Source organism: Pelmatolapia mariae, linkage group LG7, assembly GCF_036321145.2.
Source record: "Pelmatolapia mariae isolate MD_Pm_ZW linkage group LG7, Pm_UMD_F_2, whole genome shotgun sequence".
Lineage (NCBI taxonomy): Eukaryota > Metazoa > Chordata > Actinopteri > Cichliformes > Cichlidae > Pelmatolapia > Pelmatolapia mariae.
Window position 1 is genome coordinate 22,517,049 of NC_086233.1, and position 21,595 is coordinate 22,538,643.

Sequence of the window (21,595 nt, forward strand, 5' to 3'; positions counted from 1 at the left end):
ATGCACTTGATTAATTGATCATCAGCAAGTGCACTGCAAGCACTTCAGTAAAGGCTGATGTTTTGGCACTTTGCTTATTTGAAGCATTCAGGCGTGTATTAACACAACGATTTATAGAGAAGGAACTATTGCTAATCATCAATCTGGGAAGGGTTATACGACCATTTCCAAGCAATTTGAAGTTCATAATAAGTAGAAATCATTCGAGACAGTAGCCATTATTCCCAAGACGTCTCAGGAAATTCACCCCAAGGTCAGATTACACTGCTCGGAGAAATTGAAGAAAAAAAAAGAGCTACATCTCAGACTCTACAGCCCCCAGTTAGCATGGTAAATGTCAAACTCCATGACAGCATGATTAGAAAAAGACTGAACAAGTATCGCCTGTTTGGAACGGCTGCTAAGAGAAAGCACCTTTCCTCTGAAAAAAGAAAGTCGTGACACAGCTTAGGTTTGCAAAGATGCATCAAATAAGCTACAAGACTTCTGGAACAATGTCCTCTGCACATATGAGACCAAAGTGAAGATGTTAGTGTTTAGCGCCCTCCAACACAGCATATCAATGACAACACCTCATACCACCTGGATATGAAACTTGGCTTTGTTTTGCAGCCACAGGATCTGGGCACCTTGCAGTCAGTGAGTTGACCATAAACTCCTCTGTATACCAAAGTGTTTTATGTGTGTGAAGCAATGAGGCCCAAATTGGGTCATGCAACAGGCCAATGATCCAGAGCACACTAGCCGAAAAAGAATGAATGAAAAGGAAAAGAATCAATGATCCAATCAAAATCCAGACCTCAACCTTATTGAAATGTTGTGGTAGGACTGAAGAGAGCTAAGAGAGCTGTATGTAAATGAATACCTGGAAACATTCAATGAACTGAAGCGACACTGTAAAGAAGGGCGGGCCAAAATCCTTTCAGAACAATGTGAAAGAATCATGAAATTACATGAAAACAATTACTTCAAGTTACTGGTGCTAAAGGCGATTCTAAACATACTGAATCACAGGACTTATTTAATTTCTCACACATGGCTTCTGCATTTTGGCTTCGTGTCTGCTGAATAAATAATAACACTGTATAATAAATCATGTTTTGTAGTTCCCTGAAGGTTGTATACACCCAAGTTTAGACCTACTAAAGATGATTTATGCCCTGATATGTAAAACCTTAAAACTGAAAGACACTGTACTTTTTTTGAACATACAACAATTAATGTTACTCTTTATACATTTTGACTTCTTTACCTTCCATTTCTAAATGGTCCACTGTAGCCTAGAGATAAAATCAAGACCCCATTACCTCCAATATAAACTCTGGTGAGATAGAGGGTATATAGGAGGTATTTTTAGAATGAAATGCACTTTGATAAAAGCCAAAGAGGAAACTGGAAGTAAAGCTTATCACTTTATCCTTTCTTCTCCTTACTTTGCCTCTGTTCATTTATTCTTCATGTTGTGCAAGTCATAGCAGTGAGTCACTGACAGTAATTGATGACTTTTAATCATGTTACAAGGCTTGTCACAGGATAAATATGATGATTTCAAAGGAATCTAAGATGTTTGGGGATATATATACATTTTTTTTCTTCTGTGTTTCTTCACATATTTAGACCTGAGATTTATATGCAGTCTATTTTTGCACCTTGCCTACCCCATCTCTCTCTGTCTTATGCACACAAACCCCTGGCCATTGAAGATATGGCTAGAGACACAATGGAGCCACCTGTCCTGTCAGATACACTTGTTCCTTCTCACATTCTCCACAGCGAGCACACACATACACGCACAAAAATCAAGGAGCTTTGCATTAACCCCTTTTAAGCAACATGTCCTCGTGTCTTAAGCCGAAGACCAAGAACAAACATATCAATAAATTTCAAGATACCTTCCAAATATGACATCGACCTCACTGCAGACTTTTTAACATTGTCTGTTCCCTGAATCTGCCTTAAAAGATGAATGAAACACGCAGGCTAATGGGCCATGAGACATCTGCGGCGTGCAAGCCCTTTGTGTCTGTGCTTGCGTCTGTGTGCGGTGTGTGCATATAGCGCATGTACACGTGTTCCAAATGTGTTTCACAGTCATCAATGATTCAACAGAATATAATCTCCACCATTGCCTCATTAAGGAAGGAAACAAAACCAGCCCTAAAAGGCAGAGAGAGTGAGATGCAGGGTGGGAGAGTGAATAGATGGAGGAGACAAAGTGGATAACAGAAACAGAAGGAGGAAAGGAGGAGGGGAGTCAGTGAATGGCAACAGCACAGAAAAGAGATAAGTGAGTGGAAAAGGGCTGAGGAGAGGAGAGGAGAGGAGAGGAGAGGAGAGGAGTCTGAATCTTACATCTTATCTTTGTATGAAGCTTATAGTTAAGGCTAAATCACATGACCCTGTACCATCCCTTGGTTATGTTGCGATAGGCTCAGACTGCTGCAGGACTTCATGTGATGCACTGTGATGCACTGAGTATTTTATTTCCACACACCTCTTCTCAATCCCCATGTGTTTCTTTTCTCTCCCTTATGCCCAATTTATGCTTCAGTGGAAAATGTATGCTGTATCTTATGACGTCACCTGACATGCACCTCCCGAAAAATGTAACTATACGTTGGGGAGAATCAGCCCACATCTACTGTGATTGGCCTGTTCATTACATCCTATAACATCCTGCAGCACTCCATGAGATGATAACAATCATTGCCTCAGTATAAAGAACAATAATCACAGCGTCAATATAAGGACTCACAAATGTCAGCAGATTCCTGGAGGGAATTTGCTGAAACTCCCGAAATGGATGTGAGTGAATGTACAAAGTAGAGAAAAAAACCTGAGGCAAACATATATCAGGAAAAAAACTGATGATAAGAAAAAGCAAGGAGCCAGGACGAATAAAAAGGTCCCGGCAGTTTTTTTTTTTTTTAAATCATCTGGCACGACGTCACAGTAATTAACACATAAGCACAAATGTGGGCAATGACATCAACTACTTACGTAGGTTACGTACAAAGGTTCCCCACTGGAATCTAAATCAGGCATAAGTCTGTGTTTTGTCCTGTTTCCCTACGGTCACTCCCCTCATCTCCCAGCAGCAGCAGCAGCAGCATTTGGCTGCCCCTCCCTGTGCCTGGTTCTGCTGGTGGTGTCTTCGTGTTAAAAGGAAGTGGTTTTTCCTTCCCATCACTGCAAAGTTCCTGCTGTGATTGTTGGCGTCTTCTCCCAGGTAGGGTCTGCAGGTTCTTTACCTTACAGTATAAGGGTCCTTGAGGCGACTGTTATGATTTGTTGCTATATAAATAAGCCTGAATTGAATTGAACTGGATCTCATAAATCTCACTGGTGCCATGTGTATGGCCCTTCAAAGAAACGATTCATTCTGAAGAGAAATGGCATATTCAAATGAGTTGCCAATAGCAATACTGATCTGAATTTGTAAACAGCAAAAATCTGAACTTAGAAAAGATATGATTTAATGCTTTGATAACCAGACAAAGCCAGCAGGTGTTTTCATTCATTAATGAATAAAAAAAAAAGTAATTTTACATGTTTTATACAATTCTTTCCTGTGTCTAAAACTAACAATGTAAAAATTTAATAAAAATAAATAAATAAATAAATAATTGACAGTCCCAACAGCTGATGAATGGATCTGAACACACTTTGAAGCAGACATCAACAGGTTTATATCTCTATTATTATTAAAACGAAATTTCAATTTATTTTCTAATTTGTCATTTGACCAGATAACTTCAAATTGAATGGCATTCCCATTAGAGCTAACTGTACTTGCTCGTCGCTTTTTTCCGCTGACAGAAAAGACAAACGTTGTTTAAACTGTTCAGCGTGATGACCACAACCGTGCTAATGGCTAAATGTCCAGGCAAATGAAAAACAGCATATCACCATCTCTAATTTTTCACATATTTGTTCCACCAATCATGCACATGACCGTATAAAATTTTTCAATTGGTTTACACCTCCTCCACAGAATTAAACATCAAACTCAAGCACAGAGTTTGGGTTTCTCTAGAGCAGGGGTCTCCAACTCCAGTCCTCGGGAGCTACTGTCCTGCAGCTTTTAGATGCATCCTTGTTCCAACACACCTCAATCAAATGAATGGCTTGTTACCAGGCCTTTGCCAAACTTGCTGAAGACGTAATTCAACCATTTGATTCAGCTGCGTTGGAGTAGGGATGCATCTATAAGTTGCAGGACAGTAGCTCTCGAAGACTGCAGTTGGAGTGAACATTACAGCCTCCAGAGCAGCCAACTGAATTTAAGAACAGGCTTAAGGACTCTACGTGGACTTTAAGCAAAGAGGAGGGAATGGACCAGCAGATGATGACATTTATAATGTAATATAATTTATAAAGTTTATACTCCCATTTTCTAAGAATCCATTTTAATTTGGGAAATAGCCCATACTTTTCAGATTAAGAGAAGAAAAAGATATTAATCAATCATCAAATTCAAACTAAAAGAAATTTGGGATAAGGCTAGATTATCCTTAACTGTAAAACCAAGCAGTTGAAAACTATAACTAAAAAACGGTATTTGGACTGATCTACGCAACAGTGAAGACACAACAATTTCAGAGACTCTACTTTACCTGAGTAAATAAAGGTAACTCCCTCTGAATGAAGAAATGCTACCAAAGATATGCTTAACTGAAACCTTTACATTATTGTCTCTTACTTTTTTACCATGTTGATCCAGACATACAACATTCCCACACTTGTAATTTTTTGATGAAAATTTTCATGTTTTGCTGAAATTTGGAAAAGCCTACAGCTACCAATTCTGCCAAATTTTCCCACCTTTACATATTGTGCCACAATAATATCAGTACACTGATTATATGTTCCACCAAACTGTCCAATGATGATCTAAATGTTGTGCTTTACAAAACTCTATCGGTGAGCCACACTATCAGCCAAGTCTAACGCTCCAGACCAGGTGGGACAGTATGAACCAGGTGAGAGCAGTGAATACCGCCGGGGTTCTATATTCACATTTCCATGATGGCAAATATGATCAGAGTAAATATTCCTGTGCTGATGGTCTGCATGTCTCAAGGTCATTATGTTCTCATACAGATACTACAGAAAACTGCACGCAATCATGAACGGTCACCCGCAAACAATTATGTGACCTCTGTCCTACAGTTACCATAGCAACAGGAGACCTATCCCAGTCGAGCAGCTGTGCTGTGCATTTTCCAAAAGCTTCCCCAAACCCCTCCCGTTTATCAATTACAAAGTGCCATCTTTCATCTTCATCGCTTTCCTTCCTTTTCCCCCTTTCCTTTAATTTCCTGAGTCCTGTTTATTTCTAAGTAAGCCATTACATTAAAGAGCATCACTTCACTCCACTTAGTGTGATACTGGTGGCTAATGGTCTAATGTGTCCAACATCACACTTGCCAAATCCAACTGCAGCCTCAATAAATCCAGCTAATCTCAATTAGCACTGCTGTTGGACATGTTTTGTACCATCAAATAACAGAACGTGACTTCTCCTCTCTTGCCTTCCTCTTTGCCACTCCCTCCATCTCTGTTAACTTATTCATACATACTGCTGGATCACTATAACAGCAATTTGGATGGCTGTCTAAGTGATGCAAGCCCACCCAACAAGCCTGCATGATGCTATTTATCTCTATTCAAAAGTCTCCTTTATTCACTGGCTTATCTGATATTGATTTCTTCAAAGGATGTGTAAGGTCTGAGGAGTCAAGAGAAGACATCCTGTTTATAGCCCCGAGGGAACACATCAAATGAACACGGTGATAACAGAGAATAACAACAAAGTTAACCTTATTCCAAACTGACTCGAAGCATCATCCTCGTCCAACTCTTTATTAAATCTGCATGGTGATCACGTTGAGACAACTACTCAGGCACAAGCTTGTGTCTCAGCGCCACCTTTGTCCCCACTGATAACGATAATGACTTGTTTTTGAATTACAGTTTTGTAACTCATGACTACTTTCTTAATCGGGAATTCATAAGCATAATCGTGGTCTCATTGCATCACTCGTTAAAGGGAAATTGACAAATACTCTTGAGCAAGGAGTTCATCTGAAAGGTTAAACCTCACACAAAGGGCATCCCCAGGTCTTACCTTTGTCCACAGATACAAACCAAATGCTCCCCACTTGTAAACACACTTGTGTTTGTGTGAGAACCAACCACAGCTCTTAAATTAACATTTGTTTGACTTGCATTTTTGGTATTTCCTGTTTTATTTTGAACACAGCCTTGCCTCTTATTGAGAATCTTTATATTCCTGCCCATTTGTGCTGCACCTTTATTTAACTATATTCACCTAAAAGCTGTGTGTTACCATCTTCCTCTCTCAGATCATCTTTTTCTTATGTGTCAAGCATTAAGCACTCTTCCTTGTGTAAGACGTCCCATATGTCCAGTCCTATTTAGTCTCCCTTTTTAGTTTGTTTGTCTCAACAGATAACAGACTGACACTTTGTTTACTGAATATAAAATTCCACAACTGAAAAACTGAGCTTGTGAGCCTCTACTTGGTCTCCAGAATGCTACTAAGTCCTCTTTCTGTAGCCTCTACTGTAGTTTTTTCCAATTTTTTTCCGTATGGGGCGATTGCAAACCTCCTCGGGGATGTGATGCTGCCATTAAAGCTTGCTCTCTCCCTCTCAAGAGTGATAGCAAACTTGTTTTTCTACCGTACTTATAAACCACATTACTTTCCACTAAATTTAGTCGTATACACACACACACAGCCCAAATTGTTTACTTGCCTGAAGTGAAAACATTTGCTCAAACCACGTCACAGGTTGTTACATAAAAACACAAGTAAATCATAGCATGAGTCGAGACTTTTACAAGACTTATATATGTACATTAACTATTAAGACTGTTTTTTCAGTGTCTTTTCTATGTATGCCATCACAGCTCATACCTTACAAGAGACATGTCTCTGTTTCTATGTGTGAGAAGCTCATTCTACATACACTTGGATAGCTATATAAGAGAAGTCCTTATGTTTGCTGCTGATCGGATGTTTGTGTGGAAAAGCGTCCATGTCTGCGCCAACCTGACGTATATTAAGCAAGCTTTGACGTGTATTGTCCAGAATAAGCTGCGGTCGAAAGATTTAAGAGCCGTTATTGTATTGTGTAATATGAATACCTCACTGAAGGGACCTAACCATATAGATGATCAATCTCTGAATGGCCTCGTTACATGCACCACAATGCTCTGCCCTCTTTTGCCCTCGATTTCACTGAGAGAAGACAGATGAGACAGTAATAGTCGTTTATCTGTCAGAACCCTCTGCTGTAGTCAGGCCAAAAAGGGGACAGAAAACAGAGAACATACACAAGGGAACATGGAGCAAAGGAGCAAGAGAACCAGAGCCCAATCAATATAGGATTTTTTTGGACCAGTACCAATATGTCAGTGATTAAACATCCAATTTTTTTCAGACACACGAAACCTAACAGATTTCTCTAACATTTTATAAGGTTAAAAAAATATGAAATATTATTTTATTGTCACAACAAGTTGTGGATTAACTCTGCTCGACTCTACTTGAGTCATCCGGTTGTTGCTGTTTGTGGCTTTCCAAACACCTGTTGCTAACAGGAAAACTGCAGAGTGGCATGTGGTGGACGAATTATGCGGCATCAACCCTCACAACATAGCTGAAGAGTGTTTCTTCTGTCTCTTCGCTGCTTTCTTAATTTTCATTTATCAGCGATTATGAATGCTGATACCGACAGATTCATATATAGACCGCCCTTTAAAGAGAACGACTGAAAAGTGTCTGTAGATCAAAGAGGTGAGCAGAGCACAGAGAGTGTAAAAGTGCATCCTACTAACTCTATCACTGTAGGTCTGCATTTAGGTTTTTAACTCATGCTTCTGCCCCTCAGTAATATGAAACATGCTATTTGTCCATGACAACTACAGATGTGCCATACAACCTCCAACAAAACACAATACTACTACTACTACACATTAAATATACAAAAAAACTGTTCTTACTAAAGGTAGAAGCAACAAACGTGTTTCACCACTTGAGGCAAAAACACACCATCGAGTGTAACCAGGCTATGAAGGAAGAGATGCTAGTAGGTAGAACATCCCAGGTGGAACACATTTATTAAGTGACATTATTGGGCAGTTCCTAAAGTGTTACAAGGCTACCCGGCTACCTACTATCACAACTATAGTGCTGCTACTGCTGCCTGCAACCATCAATAAAATGTTGTTCAGAATTTTTATTTCTATATTTCTGCAAGGCTGCAGAAATATTGTGCACATTAACAACACATGAAGGAGGATTGCATAATAAAAGCGATCTCACAGGATTACTTGACAGCCAGTTCAACCTTGGAGATGTAGCTTGTGGGCATGTTTATGTTTTAGAAATGATATTTAGTCATTAGTAGAGATGGAAGTGCTTTAAATATTTTAGCACTTCACCAGAACTTATTGTTACAGTGAAATAACATATGGCAAAGGTTTCAACTCATTATTTTTTAAATGACTGCTCTGCTGAAACATCTGCTGAAGGCATTCAGCACATATTTTGCCACTGCTTTCATGCATTATTTGCAGTTGCAGAGTTAATGTAAAAACAACACTGTCATGATTTTACTGATTTTACATCATCATTCACCAAATTCATAATTTGTGCATATTTGTGCATGTTCACAATGCATCCTGTGTTACTTTGGGGTGAACCTGAGTAATCACAGACTGTATATAAATGATGGATACCCACTATAATATCATCTAGTGTTGTGTGAAGCTTTGTCTTTAGTATTTTGTCGTTATGATTTCTGAAAACAAAGATTTAATAGAAGAAGCAAATGACTGAGAAATTCAAAAAGTAGCAAGAAACGCACACGAGGAATCAACATTAATAAACAGAACATGCAGATCAGGTTATTTTTCAGGGAATTTTGTAGCTACGACGTAGCTACAGCGTAGATTTCTTGATAAACCATAAATCCTCTGTAACACCAAACCCCAACCTTAACCCCAACCCTAATCCCATGGAAATTTATACAATAATTTAACTAACTTTGAAAAAAAAAGGAAAATAAATAAAATTTTAAAGTGTTTCTTGTAAATGGTTAAGACACTACTGCATTGCCTTGATTTGCCAGATCCAGAATCTACATCTATCTTTAAAATACAGTCTTTGAGTCCAATGCTACAGGTCCCAGAATATGAAATCAGCAGTACACTGTGGCTGACGTGTGGTTTAAATATTCAAACAAAGAACTTGTTTCTTCTAGAAATATTACAGTTTGCATTATTTCTGTGACTTCCACATTTGTTTTGTTTTATTTTTGTTTTATTTATTTCTTATACATTGTTAGTCTCCTTCTATTTACTGTGACGGTGCCTGTGATATCAAGAAAAAGCAAAACAGTGTCAGCAGAGAACATGAACAAAACCTCTGAGGAGGGATAATTTCTTGGGTGTGAAAACTGAATGAATACAGTATTTCACCAACTTGGAAGCGGATAACAAAACTCAGCCCTATTACCCTCCAATCGAGTTAATTTAAAAATAGCACGGCACATAGCCGCTCCTGCACAACCTTTAGAAGAATCACACAAACCGGCCAGTGGGCAGAAATGTGAGGTTTTTTAAATTTTTTGTAAAGACATTATTGTTAGAATCCAAGAGTTCAGAGAGAAAATGCCATTGACATAACTTGCCCCATGACGCCAGGCAGCTGAAGACAATGTGACCAGTGAGAAAGACTGGAAAGGGCCTCGGCAGAAAGAAAGGACAAAGATGTTTATGTGTGTGTGTGTGTGTGTGTGTGTGTGTGTGTGTGTGTGTGTGTGTGTGTGTGTGTGTGTGTACGGGTTCGTACTATCCTGGTGGGGACCAAAATCTGACTTTTACTATCCTGGTGGGGACTTTCTGCACCGTGGGGACCAAAATCCAGGTCCCCTCGGGGTTGAAAGCAATTTTCACACTCAAAATGCGGTTTTACTGTCAGGGTTACAATTAGGTTATGGTTAGGTTTAGGGTAAGGGTTAGGGTTAGGCATTCATTTTTAATGGTTAGGGTTAGGGTAAGGGGCTAGGGAAAGCATTATGTCAATGGGATGTCCCCACGAGGATAGCAAACCAGACATGTGTGTGTGTGTGTGTGTGCACAATTACTCATGCTGTAAGGACATAAATTGGTTTAAACAGTCACATTGTGTGGCGCTGCCTCCCGTTTGGGGACAAAAAGCAAGTGCCCAAAGAGTAAATCATTAAATATGACCAGACCTAAGTGCGAAAAAAGGCACGGTTTTGGTGAAAGTTACATTTAAATTAAGCTAGCATTCCTTTAGAAAAGCTCATCCACAATTATGTATCAATTTTTATCAGTATCAAAGGATCCAGGCTTAAATCTAGTTAAATAAAGGTCAGCACAAGTGAGATTGTTTGTTCAGATTTCATATTCACTTAACCTAGTTCCACTCTATATTTGCCCCCTGGGTGTGACCGTAGGTGTATATGGTTGTGTGAAGGATTTACACGCATGTGTGCATAAATTTGGGGTTTGTCTTTCAGTTTCCCTGCTCGCCTGTGTGACAAATTGTTGCAATGCATGTTCCCAGGTTATAACAACCATCTCATTTGTTCAAGCTGGGAGTGTAAGACCAGCTGATAAATCACATTCATCGTTTGTGTGTCTGTGTGTGTCTGCATGTGTACGCAGTGGAGGGATGCAATACTAACACTGTCTACTATTGATCAAAGACAAAGGAGAAATTGAGGACTGGTGGAGAGATTTTCTTCTCCTGGTGCTTAAAACTTTTAGATTCAAAGCCTTTACACCACTGTAATGAAATCAATCATCTCCCTGTTTATCAACAGGCACCAACAAAACCACACACCCGCCATCTAATACTCTCTCTGTCTTTTTTTTTCCTCTAAGAAGAGTATAACCCCTCAATTCTCCTAATGAGGGAAAGAGAAAAGCAATTTTCCCCAGTGTGCTTCCTGTTGTTTTCCCCTGTGGTCCCTCGGTTTGCTCTCTCTCCTCTTGTTGCTATCACTTTCAGCTTTGCTCTAACATGGTTTAGAGTATGTCTTCTTAATGGCCATCTTCTGAGCCTTCTTTTCTCTGTATCCCTCTGTTTCTCACCCTTCCACTCCCCAGCCATGTGAGAGGTTAAAATAAGTCACTAGCACATAACCGAAGCCAAAAGCACTCACATAAAAGCACCAAATAGGGGATGTAAACACGGTGTTACTCGTAAAACAGAGCCCACAACTCTTGCTTATTTAGGATGAGATGATATTTCAGAGACAATAATATTTAAGGGAGCTATTAAAGCTGCCAAAGGAAAGGAGGATAAATGGATGCAGTGACAGTAGGGACAAATAACGCATAAGCATTAAAACAAAGAATGAAGCAGGGAAAGAAAACGAAAACCTCAGCAAATCAAAGGTGGAGGTAAAAGTTAAGTGAATCAAAACAGCACACAGCAGTGGCAAACTCTCTTCATATGTGCCTGTCATAAAGATGCCCGATGTGATAAATAGGCCTTTATTACTTTTACTATCTTTCCTCACATCTTTTCGTCTAGTTTCTTTTATATGACCAAACGCCTCCCAGCAGTGCTAACATTTCAGCTTTTCAAACACTGCACGAATACTCTCAAATCTCTTTTTGTCCCTCTGGAGCAAAAGAAAAGACCCATAAAATCCATTTGCATGAAACCACTCTGCTGATTGCTCAGAAAAGATGTACTCCTCATATGGAAAATAAAGTAACAGTGCTAGATATAAACCCTACCTGGCAAGAGGAAGCAGTTCCAGGTTATAATCCACTAAAGGCAGATGTAGGCACTCCACACATCCCCATTAAAGTGGCCTACTTCCTCTGTCAAGCTGGTGTGTGAGTGTTTGTGGCTGGCTAGCTGGGCTGGTGTGTGTGATGCTGTCAGTGTGGGCTAGGCCAACTGAACTGTGCAGAGATACGGAAGAAGAGAGAGAGAGAGTGCGCAAGAGAGAGAGAGAGAGAGAAGAGAGAATGCCCAAGAGGCTAAGAAGGTAGACTCCCGAGCTGCACAAACAAGTGAGAAGGAAACGGGGGAGAGGGAATGAAGGAGAGGGAGGAGACAGCGATAATGAGAAGAGACAAATGAGCAGTGTGAGCTCAGACAGAAACACGTGGTGTGTATGTCCGACAATCACACTAACTCATCTCTACTGTCCTCCATAATTGGACATGTGTGTGACAGACATGAGTGTACATATTGTGTCCATTTGTGGCTCCACCACACCCCCGCCCAAACTCCATTTCTTGGTGAAGCCATTACAGCCAGGTCCCACGGGATGCACAAAGGACGCAATGGACACATAACCACTGTAAACACACACAAGCAGTCAGAAAACATATCCATCTATCTTACACACACGGATGTGGCCACAAAGTCACAGAGCAACCATACATGAAATGGGAAAGATGTCATTTTGGAAAAGCTTCCTATCTCAGAGGGACAGATGGTGCTACAATATCTATAACATTGTACGATAGCAGAAATAGCAGCTAAATTTGACTTTTAAAGCCTAAATCTGGCATTTCTTTGGACACTAAACAGATAATATTTACAACATGTGCACGGGATAGCAGGACCTGTAAGTACTACATAATATCGCTCTAATAAATGGAGGGATTTCTGTATGTTTATGTGTGCTGACTGTTTTCTTTTCCTATTTCAGTCAACTTTCTTCCAACTCACTTATAACTTCACAGGTGTATTGCTGACAGCCAAACAAAGAGCACATTTAATTTATTTCTGTTTGGATTCATATTGCTAATTATAAATATAGGCAAAGAACACATAAACACACAGATACATTATTAGAAACAATAAATAAATAACCTTCTACTTTATATTTAAACAGATAAATTGAGGGGTTCTCAGCTGCTATGTACAGTACTATGTACTAACATACTGTGGCATACCCCTGGAAATAATATTCGCATACTATTAGGGTCATACACATACTAATGCTTATGCTTACTCTGACTCCACAGATGATTCACACTCTTCTGTGACCTCATATTTGTGTCACCAATTCAGATAACATAACTTAAAAATAAACCTGCACTCGCTGAGACGTCTACCTTTGGTGATCTGAGCATGTCTGACACATGCTCAGATCAGGATTAAGACCTTATACACATGTGAAGACCTCACCTACCTACAGATTTAACACAGTGTCCGTTGTACTTCCACAACGCATGTATGATGATGTGCAACCTGACTTGATCAATCAGCAATTATATTGACATCATTTTCTACACTTCTTGTCAAGGTCACTGTAGATATGTGCCGTATGGCTATTTATAGATGTGTTTGCACTCCATAAACGCACTGAGTCACAGCTTGCCTCAACATCCTAGACTTGATGACATGAATGCACTTTTTTTTTTCTACTGAAACAAAGCCTCAGTGAGCTTGAGGTTAGGAGGGATTTTACTGTACAAGCTTTGTAAGAGAGCTAAAACAGAATGTTAGTCTACTTTCACCTAAGCCACGCTTATGTTGCAAATAAGACAATAAAATGAAACTGTGGTAAATCTGGAATAGTACACAAAGAATCGCTGTATGACTTAACTAGCTAATAATAAGAAACAAACTAGTTATATCAATTATGCTAAAGTTCAAAAACTAAACTTAATGTTATATTTAAAAAAACAAAAAATTAAAAATATTTTTTTAAAACAGACTGAACAAATCTGACCCACCATTTAAAGACAACTTTGGCTGTTTGACAAATTTTAATACTGAGGTTGTATAATGAGTAACACAACAACCGTAATACAATGTGAGAACAGTGGTAGGTGCCTCTGATAAAAGCTTTAAAACTGAATGGCAAATATGAGAAGTGTTAAAGGAACCTTTAATAATGAGACATAACGGATCCACATGACACTCTCTTTGCCCCTCTCACCAGTTCACACATTCCTTCCCTCTCTCTTTTCTCTCTTCTTCTGTCACTGTTATCACAAGAGCCTCTCAGCACTACCCAGGAGAAAGGTTGTGTTTTTTTCTTCTTTTGTCACCTTAGTGGCAAGGAACATTTGACATTGAAAGGTAAGAGACACACCTGCTGTCTCTCTCCACATAAATGCTTGAGTCAATACTTATCCATCACCAACAAAAGTCCAAGATGCTTGGCTTCATATGCTGAGGTAATAGTTCAACAGTGGTTAATGTGAGAAAAAGAACTCCAACAGATCACAATAAAAATAAATAAAAAGCAGTTTAAAGTTTCTCCAGTCCCAGCAAATTTCATCGATTTCATGCGCGGAAGGTGAGAAGAAGGTCAAGTGTTTTCCACTCGGTAAACAAAAGAGGTAATCACACCTGAGCCATTTGTCAGGTTTCACCCACACACTCATCTCAGGACTCTGCTTTTCCATTGTGAACGTGGCATCAAAAACTTTATAAAGGCCAAAATTTGAATACGGTACTTAGCAAATAAGTTCATTTTTCATTCTCGCAGTAAAAAAAAACAGAGGGGGGAGAAAGAAAAACAAAAGGGGGATTTCACGAGAAACAACTACTGTCTAAATAAAATGTTTATCAAAGTCCCTGCTTTCACCTAACATGGTATTTACAAAACTAAACACACTCCCGCAGTCAAATCACACACACTCAGGCATTAGGACCATATTTAACAAGCATGCAGACACAATATAGAGAGCAAAAAGAGTGTGACCTCTGCAGCAGTATTACATAAACATGACATACATTACCTTAGACACCGGCATCGGGACACGCAGTGTGCTTGCTTGTTTCAATGAGTGTTAATATTGTTGTTGTGTGTCCTAGAGTACTCCGAAGAAGAGCACAGTTCATCCACACATACACACAGCACATGTGCAGTGCAAATACTAGATGCAGGCTGCTAATCCACTGTGACCATATGTCTTTTTTTTCTCCTGTCTGTTATTCAGATATTGTGATAGTGCCTTTTTTCTCCTTCTAGTTGTGTTTCTTGTCTCTGCTCTTTCTGCAGCGGTCCCAGCTTCTACCCCAGCTCGGTGATAACGTGCGCGCCAACGTGTGTGCGAAAGACAGGGAAGAGAGGGAAGAGGGGGTGGGAGGGGTTGAGAGAAGAGAGGGGGTGGGGGGGATCCGGTGAAGGAGGGAGACGATGCAAAAGAAAGACAGATGGAATCAGGGAGAGACAGAGGTGTGAGAGTGACAGCAGGAAATGTAAAAATGTGATGTGTTAAAAATCACGGAGGGAGCGCTGGTTAGGAAAAGATCAAATGCGGTGAAACTCTGGAGATCGAAGCAGCAAGAGTCCCTCATTCCTCACCCTCTCTCTCTTTTCCACTACGTGCTATTTTTAGAAGTTGATCTGTTGCAAATCAAAGCCCCGAATCAAAACCTATCAAAAGAGCAGGATGTTAAGGGCCATGACTTTCACACCTAATAGGACGCACACACCAACCTGGTCCGTTACTATGACCATGCGTCTGCATCAGACCTGAAGAGTGGCATGTAAGCTATTCATCAGGCCTTATCTAATCATATCATGTGCTAATACATAATAGGCTTCACAAATAGCTATTTTAAACACTTGTCAATTACACTGCACAGATGCACAGCTGCCTCTCACAGTTTCTAGCCAAAATTATTCATGAGAAAATGTATCCAGACGTAATGTTTAAAAAGCAGGATATAAACTTAATGGAAATTCGATTTTAGTGATTGGGTTTTTTTGTTTTTGTAAACCTGCTTCAAAGACTCTTTTTAGGCTGTGGCTAAAAGCATAAAGTTCTCAGTCTCTCAATTGTCGTATTAATCAAAAATGTCCTTGTGTCAAAACCACCCTTGTAATTTGCACATTAGAATATTATCGCAGCTCCATTACATGCTCGGTGGAGCACACGTCATTTTTCAGAGTAAAGAATGTGCGTAATTAAAACCCAGAGTGGATGGATTTCATGCTCTGCATTACCTTCTTAGGTCTGAGTCTGCGAGGCTCTTATCTATACTTCCTTCTGTGCTGATGCATTACCATTACATAACACAGTTATGAATAGTTAAAGGTGAGCTAAAATAAAGCCAAACATCACTCCATCAGAAGGAAATCATTAATTTTTAAAGAAAGCCAAGGGAATTAATCTAACACCACAGACCATAATCATTAACATCACTCAGCCGTTTGTGTGTCTGCATGTGTGTGAGCGACTGACAGAAAGACAGTTAGCGAGGTCAAGTGCAGGGAAAACAAACACAGTGACACATGGAAAGGAAGTGAAGTGAACAGGATTGACCTGTGATAACAGAGAAAAGGCCTTTACACATCGTAGAAAAAAGTACAGATATTCAGAATTTTTCTACGATGTGAACTTGTGTAATGTTTCTACACGTGCCAAATATGTTGCATTTTTGTGAAAAAATTAGCTCAAAAAAATGTAAACACTGTAAAAAAAAACTGATAAAAGTAGACATCAGATGACAATGAGCTGGTCCTGATGTTTCTAAACAACAAAAGGAAGAATTTGAGAATCTGAGTTCATCCAATTCTCGCAAGAAGGAAGAATTTCATGCTTAATCCAGGAGTCGAAGCTGTATCACGATCAGTTGTTGGCAGAATTAGGACCACATCTGAAGAGGTGTACGCATAATTTCAGATAGTGTGAGATAAAATACAATTCATTTACTATTTCCATATCATTTTATATTCAGTATCGGCGCACATTTTGAATTACGATCGTACTTGTTACCAAATGCAGTGGTTGGATTGGTCCAAATTGTTTATTCACATGGCAAAAATAGGAAATTGGTATCTGAAAAAAAATAAATGCCACAAATTAAGCAAATGGCTACATTAAGAATAGCTGAGCCGGAAAAATATTTTTAGTGCATGACATATTCATACAAATTTTATGCGTCCGGTGCATAATGGCATTAAGAAGACGGAAGATTATATTTGAAGAGAGAACACACAACAAAACAAGCCTGAAAAACAGGCTTGAGTTAAAGTTGAACTTTTGTCAACCACTAAATGTATTCTTATTTTCCTAATATGAATATAGTACCACATTACTGACATCTCACCTATGTCTTAATTTCTCACAGTCCAGCTTTGATGAAGAACTCTGCAAATCTAAGGAAAGTTTAAGATTGCGGCATTGCTTTATCATTGTCAGCCACATGCACACAAAGTGGATAGTCGTCCTGGTGATTATAAGACAATAAAATCTCTATAAATAATTTTTTTTACAGTATTTAGTCCAAATCAGAATCAGAATACTTTATCAATCCCTAAGGAAATTATGTGGTAAAATCTAAAGGAAATAGCGTGGACCACTTATAGCCGGCGCAGCAAAGCATAGTGCATCTAAGCCTCTTAAAAGATGACTACTGAGCAGCAGCAATGCCATTAATTTATTATGGAAAAATCTTTTTGGATGATGAAATCTAATTAAAAATTATGATCCACTATGACGTTCCTCACATCTGCACCATTTGGAGTTGTAAATCTGGATGTCAAGACACCACATCCCAGAAATAGCATGCAATGTGCCTCGTGTGAGTGAGTGTGTGCATGTGTGCGATGGAGAGCAAGCAGCAACAAGAAGACAAATGGAATTCATCCATGTCTAATTAGAGACAGTGAGGGGGAAAGTATGCATCTGTTGCAGACAGAGAATAAGAGCAGGAGAAATGTCAATCATATTAACATGTGCTGGTGCAGATGTTTACCATATTTCACTTTCTGTTTAGATACTTTAAATTTTCTATCTGAAATTGTAAAGTCGGCAGTGATCTTGGAAGAAGTGTGCAGAGTTCCGCAAAAAAAAAGTGCCTTTTATCCGACGTGTTATGTAAATATTAGTATTTAAAGTGTTTAGAATGGCTCACTGAAATGACACATGCGCGGCCACCCCTCACGGCTCACTCCTATCCTCATTGTGTACCCAGTGAAAATAAACTGTCAAAAAAACTACACACTCCTTCAGCAACTTGTTAACTTTCCCCTCGCTCTCTCTGATGTCACTCCCGGCCTCCTGAAGATGACTATCTCTACTAAAACTCACTCTCTGTCAGCTTGGAGACCTACTTCTCCACTTGGACTAGTGTCACTCATGTCTGCTAACATAATTGTCTCCCTGACAAGCTTCACTCCTTGTGAGAGTTCAACTGAGACAATGTTTTGTGCATGGTAATAAGCCATTGTTGTGCGACAAAAACAAACTTCACTCAGATCTAGGACAAATCTGCTCTGTAAGCTCACTGGAGCAATAAGTGTTAAGATGAGGACTACTGATCTCCTTCCAAAAAGGCTACATATGCATGACTCTTAACTGTGAATAAATGTACTGGAAGTTTAATAGTTTAATACTTAATCAGACTAATAAACAATCGTCTAAAATATACGTTTAGTGCACTCATGCTGCATTCCATTTATCTCTGAATCTGGATGTTGGAGCTAGGCATGACGACATGCTGGAGTTGACCTAATTCCACAGTATTTTTCAGAAAAGCAAGGAAAAAAGAATTTGTTTTGCTACTCAGTAAGGCACTCAAAAACACCACTGCGTAACATTCACAGACAAAGCCTGGTCAATGCTTTGCCCATGGCTTATTTTGTGAGTCTCAAATACACAACAAGGGTAGTATAGATTACAGGTTTTACAGTTTTAATAACGTTTCTGTGAACAGCTGCTATCCTGGATTGTGAGGTTGGAGTAAATAGAACGAGATATTTACCAGTGTGTGCCGGGTCAGAAAATCTTGAAATCTTGAATGACTAAAGCGCTAAAAACAAAACAAATATTTTGCTAAGCCACAGAATCCTAAACCAAACTGGAGCAATCAGCCTATTTTTACTTTGTGTTCCTGCTTAAAATGCAGTGTGCCCCAGTAGTGAGATATGCTACTTAATAGCTGCAGATTCACTGACAGCTCTTATCTGTCCCTGAACTTCATGTTTCTTTGATAGCATGCATGACTGTGCGCCTGAGCTGGAGAGACATGGCAGATTAGGAAAACAATGAACAGGAAAGGATCGCCACATTTTTATAATTCATCATGAACCAACAGCCTGACAAGTTGAGAGAAAGTGAGCAACAGAGGAAGAATTGTAGCGAGTCCTCGTCGCACTACGTCACCGCTTCTCCCAACATGAATGCTGCATTATAACCCCTTCAGCGCTAAAACAGATTCTCATAAATGTGAAATGAGACAGGATGAGAACAGAACAAGCTGCCTCCAAACTTCAACACACACACACACTTTGTTCATTAGCAGAAACCATCTTTTTTTTCACTGTTCACGGTGCTGATGTAGAAAATTTATGCAACTTTTACTGCAGATAGTTTCTGACTCAGAGAAGGAGTGCCAGTATTGCTCATCAAATGCAAACTGTGTGTGAGCTCGGTTGTCATTTTCAAAATGGGCAGCCCTATTTAAATTCCCATCAAGTATGTGTGTGCATGGGTGTGTGTGTGTGTGTGTGTGTGTGTGTGTGTGTGTGTGTGTGTGTGTGTGTGTGTGTGTGTGTGTGTGTGTATGTGCGTGTCTGTTTATGCAGCTGTGCAAATGTATTTTTTTCTTGAAGAATGAAGAATGTACTGGAAGCTTTCCAGTGAAGGAGATAACACACTTTTAATGGCTCTGGCTGAGTTTAATGTTTTTTGTGTACATGAGGAAAAAAGAAAATCTACCTTTTTAACCTATACAGTAAATCATTAGTTTATCTGCTGCTTAGGGATCATGATTACTTATATTAGTTATTCAAGACTGCACATTTAAAACCTAAAAAGCTCGCCAATTTATGTTGCAACTGTGGTGTTTTTAAGTGCTTTTATTTTGAAGACCTAAAGCAAAGCAAAGTGCATTGCTTTCACTGAGCTTGCCATTCACTGAGTCCCTTAAAATGACTTGATGTCACGTTGTAACATGATGTAATGTGGAATAGATATGAAGGGATTTCAGACTGTAAACAAATTAGGAGAGCAAAGCTGTAGTGTGTCAGCAGGTTATCAAAACACATTAGTATCTAAGGGGCCCAGACCTCCAAGAATACCTTATAGGAGTTCTTTGAAACTACTTTTTAAATAAAAAGTGCACCAGAGTTGATGTTTAAGTCATGAGAAGCTCTTGTTTGATTTGTCAGAATCAGAAAAGGCTTATTTCTGAATGAATTTAGAATTTAAATTAACTGAAACGAAAACCTAAAATGAATCTAATGCAAAATGATTATTCCTTTGAGCATTTAAATTATGAACCGACCATGTTTGGCCTCTAACTGGCACATTCTGGTATGTCAGGTTATTAAATTTCACCAGCCTTTGTGCAAGTTTCTGACTGGGATCATCCTCTGTTGTTCCACCTTTTGACAACATCTGCTGTATGATATCATGTCATCCCGCTCTATGATTATTTTAACCTCCTCTCTAACCTCAGTCTAACTCGTGGCCCACTTTCCTTGACATTTTCTTGATCTGCAATTTCGCGACAGATTCGACAGTGGAGGGCTGACAGAGTGAGTATGCATCATATTTGCAAGTTAATGATAAATGTTTGCTGTGAGCCGTCTGTTCAATATGCTGACAGCAAATGGAGCTCTGCACAAAACAGACATGAAAGTCATCATCGTGCCCCACTCTCATTAGGACTCGGAGATTAGAGACTCCTCAATAGAAAAGAGGCTTGTGTCCAAGTTTTTCCAAAGGGAAGCATTGAAAAGTGTTAAGGGACTGAAGGAACTAGGGCAGCTGCTGACATCAACACTGTGACGAAATAATCCCATTTTACGGTTAAACATGAATGAAAAACCTAACACGAGTAGATAGTGGCTTCTACAGAACGCGTGCTCTCCCTCTGGAGAGGATTCTGCTCTCGCTGCACATTTGAACACAACTCTTGAGGAAGGTGCGTGCTTCAGCTAAGTGCAGATTTACTCGGCTTTGTGCATGAGAGGAGAAATACACTTTCTGACACAAAGAAAACGGTTGAATCAATGGATAATTTTCTAAAGCGCCTTACTGCTCTTACTGCTCACTGGCAGCAATACACACTGCGGATCAAATACATAGTCTATTCGCTTTTGAAAATAGGTTCTGGTGTTGATTCAACAGTAACAATAAAGCAGAAATGAAGTTATTGAAGTGCCACCAAAAGAAATACTATCTTACTCCGACGTCCTGAAACATGAGACGGTGTCTACTTGTGGTAATCAAGGAAAGCTTGTTGAAGCTGTGTGAAGTTTTCCTTTGAGCATATTTTTACACTGTGAAAAGAAAAGTAAAATGAAAATGTAAAACAAAAGAGGACAAGAATAGAAGTTGTTTCTCCTGGTTGGAGGTTGTGTCTTTGTGCTGTCCACCACCCCACTTCCCTTCTAACATGGACTTTTATAGGTTTTTGGTTTCCTTTACATCCAAAATGACACTAAAAGGGTATCCCAGTGTGTCGGAAATTTAATCTAAAATATAATTTTCGAATGATTTGAAAGTGAAAGTGTGTTAAAATGTTCAATTTATTCTGAGAAATTTGTAATTTTCTGACTAATTTTCTGCAAGTTAGGTCTGATTGACATTT

The 21,595-nt window shown here is 39.3% G+C and overlaps 1 protein-coding gene across 5 annotated transcripts in view; it reads right to left on the reverse strand.

Annotated features, from left to right (window-relative positions):
• The window catches only part of rgs3a (regulator of G protein signaling 3a), a 121,061-nt gene that overhangs the window by 35,350 nt on the left and 64,116 nt on the right, over positions 1-21,595 (reverse strand). The window contains exon 1 of one of the 5 annotated variants that reach the window (XM_063478461.1): positions 14,785-15,043. The exons of 3 other annotated variants lie outside the window; for them this stretch is intronic. In XM_063478461.1, the coding sequence (XP_063334531.1) occupies positions 14,785-14,799 (15 nt within the window). In that variant the 5' untranslated portion in view covers positions 14,800-15,043. Of the gene's footprint in view, positions 1-11,808; positions 11,945-14,784; positions 15,044-21,595 lie in introns of those variants that run through there. One more of the 5 variants, XM_063478462.1, reaches the window with a different exon arrangement.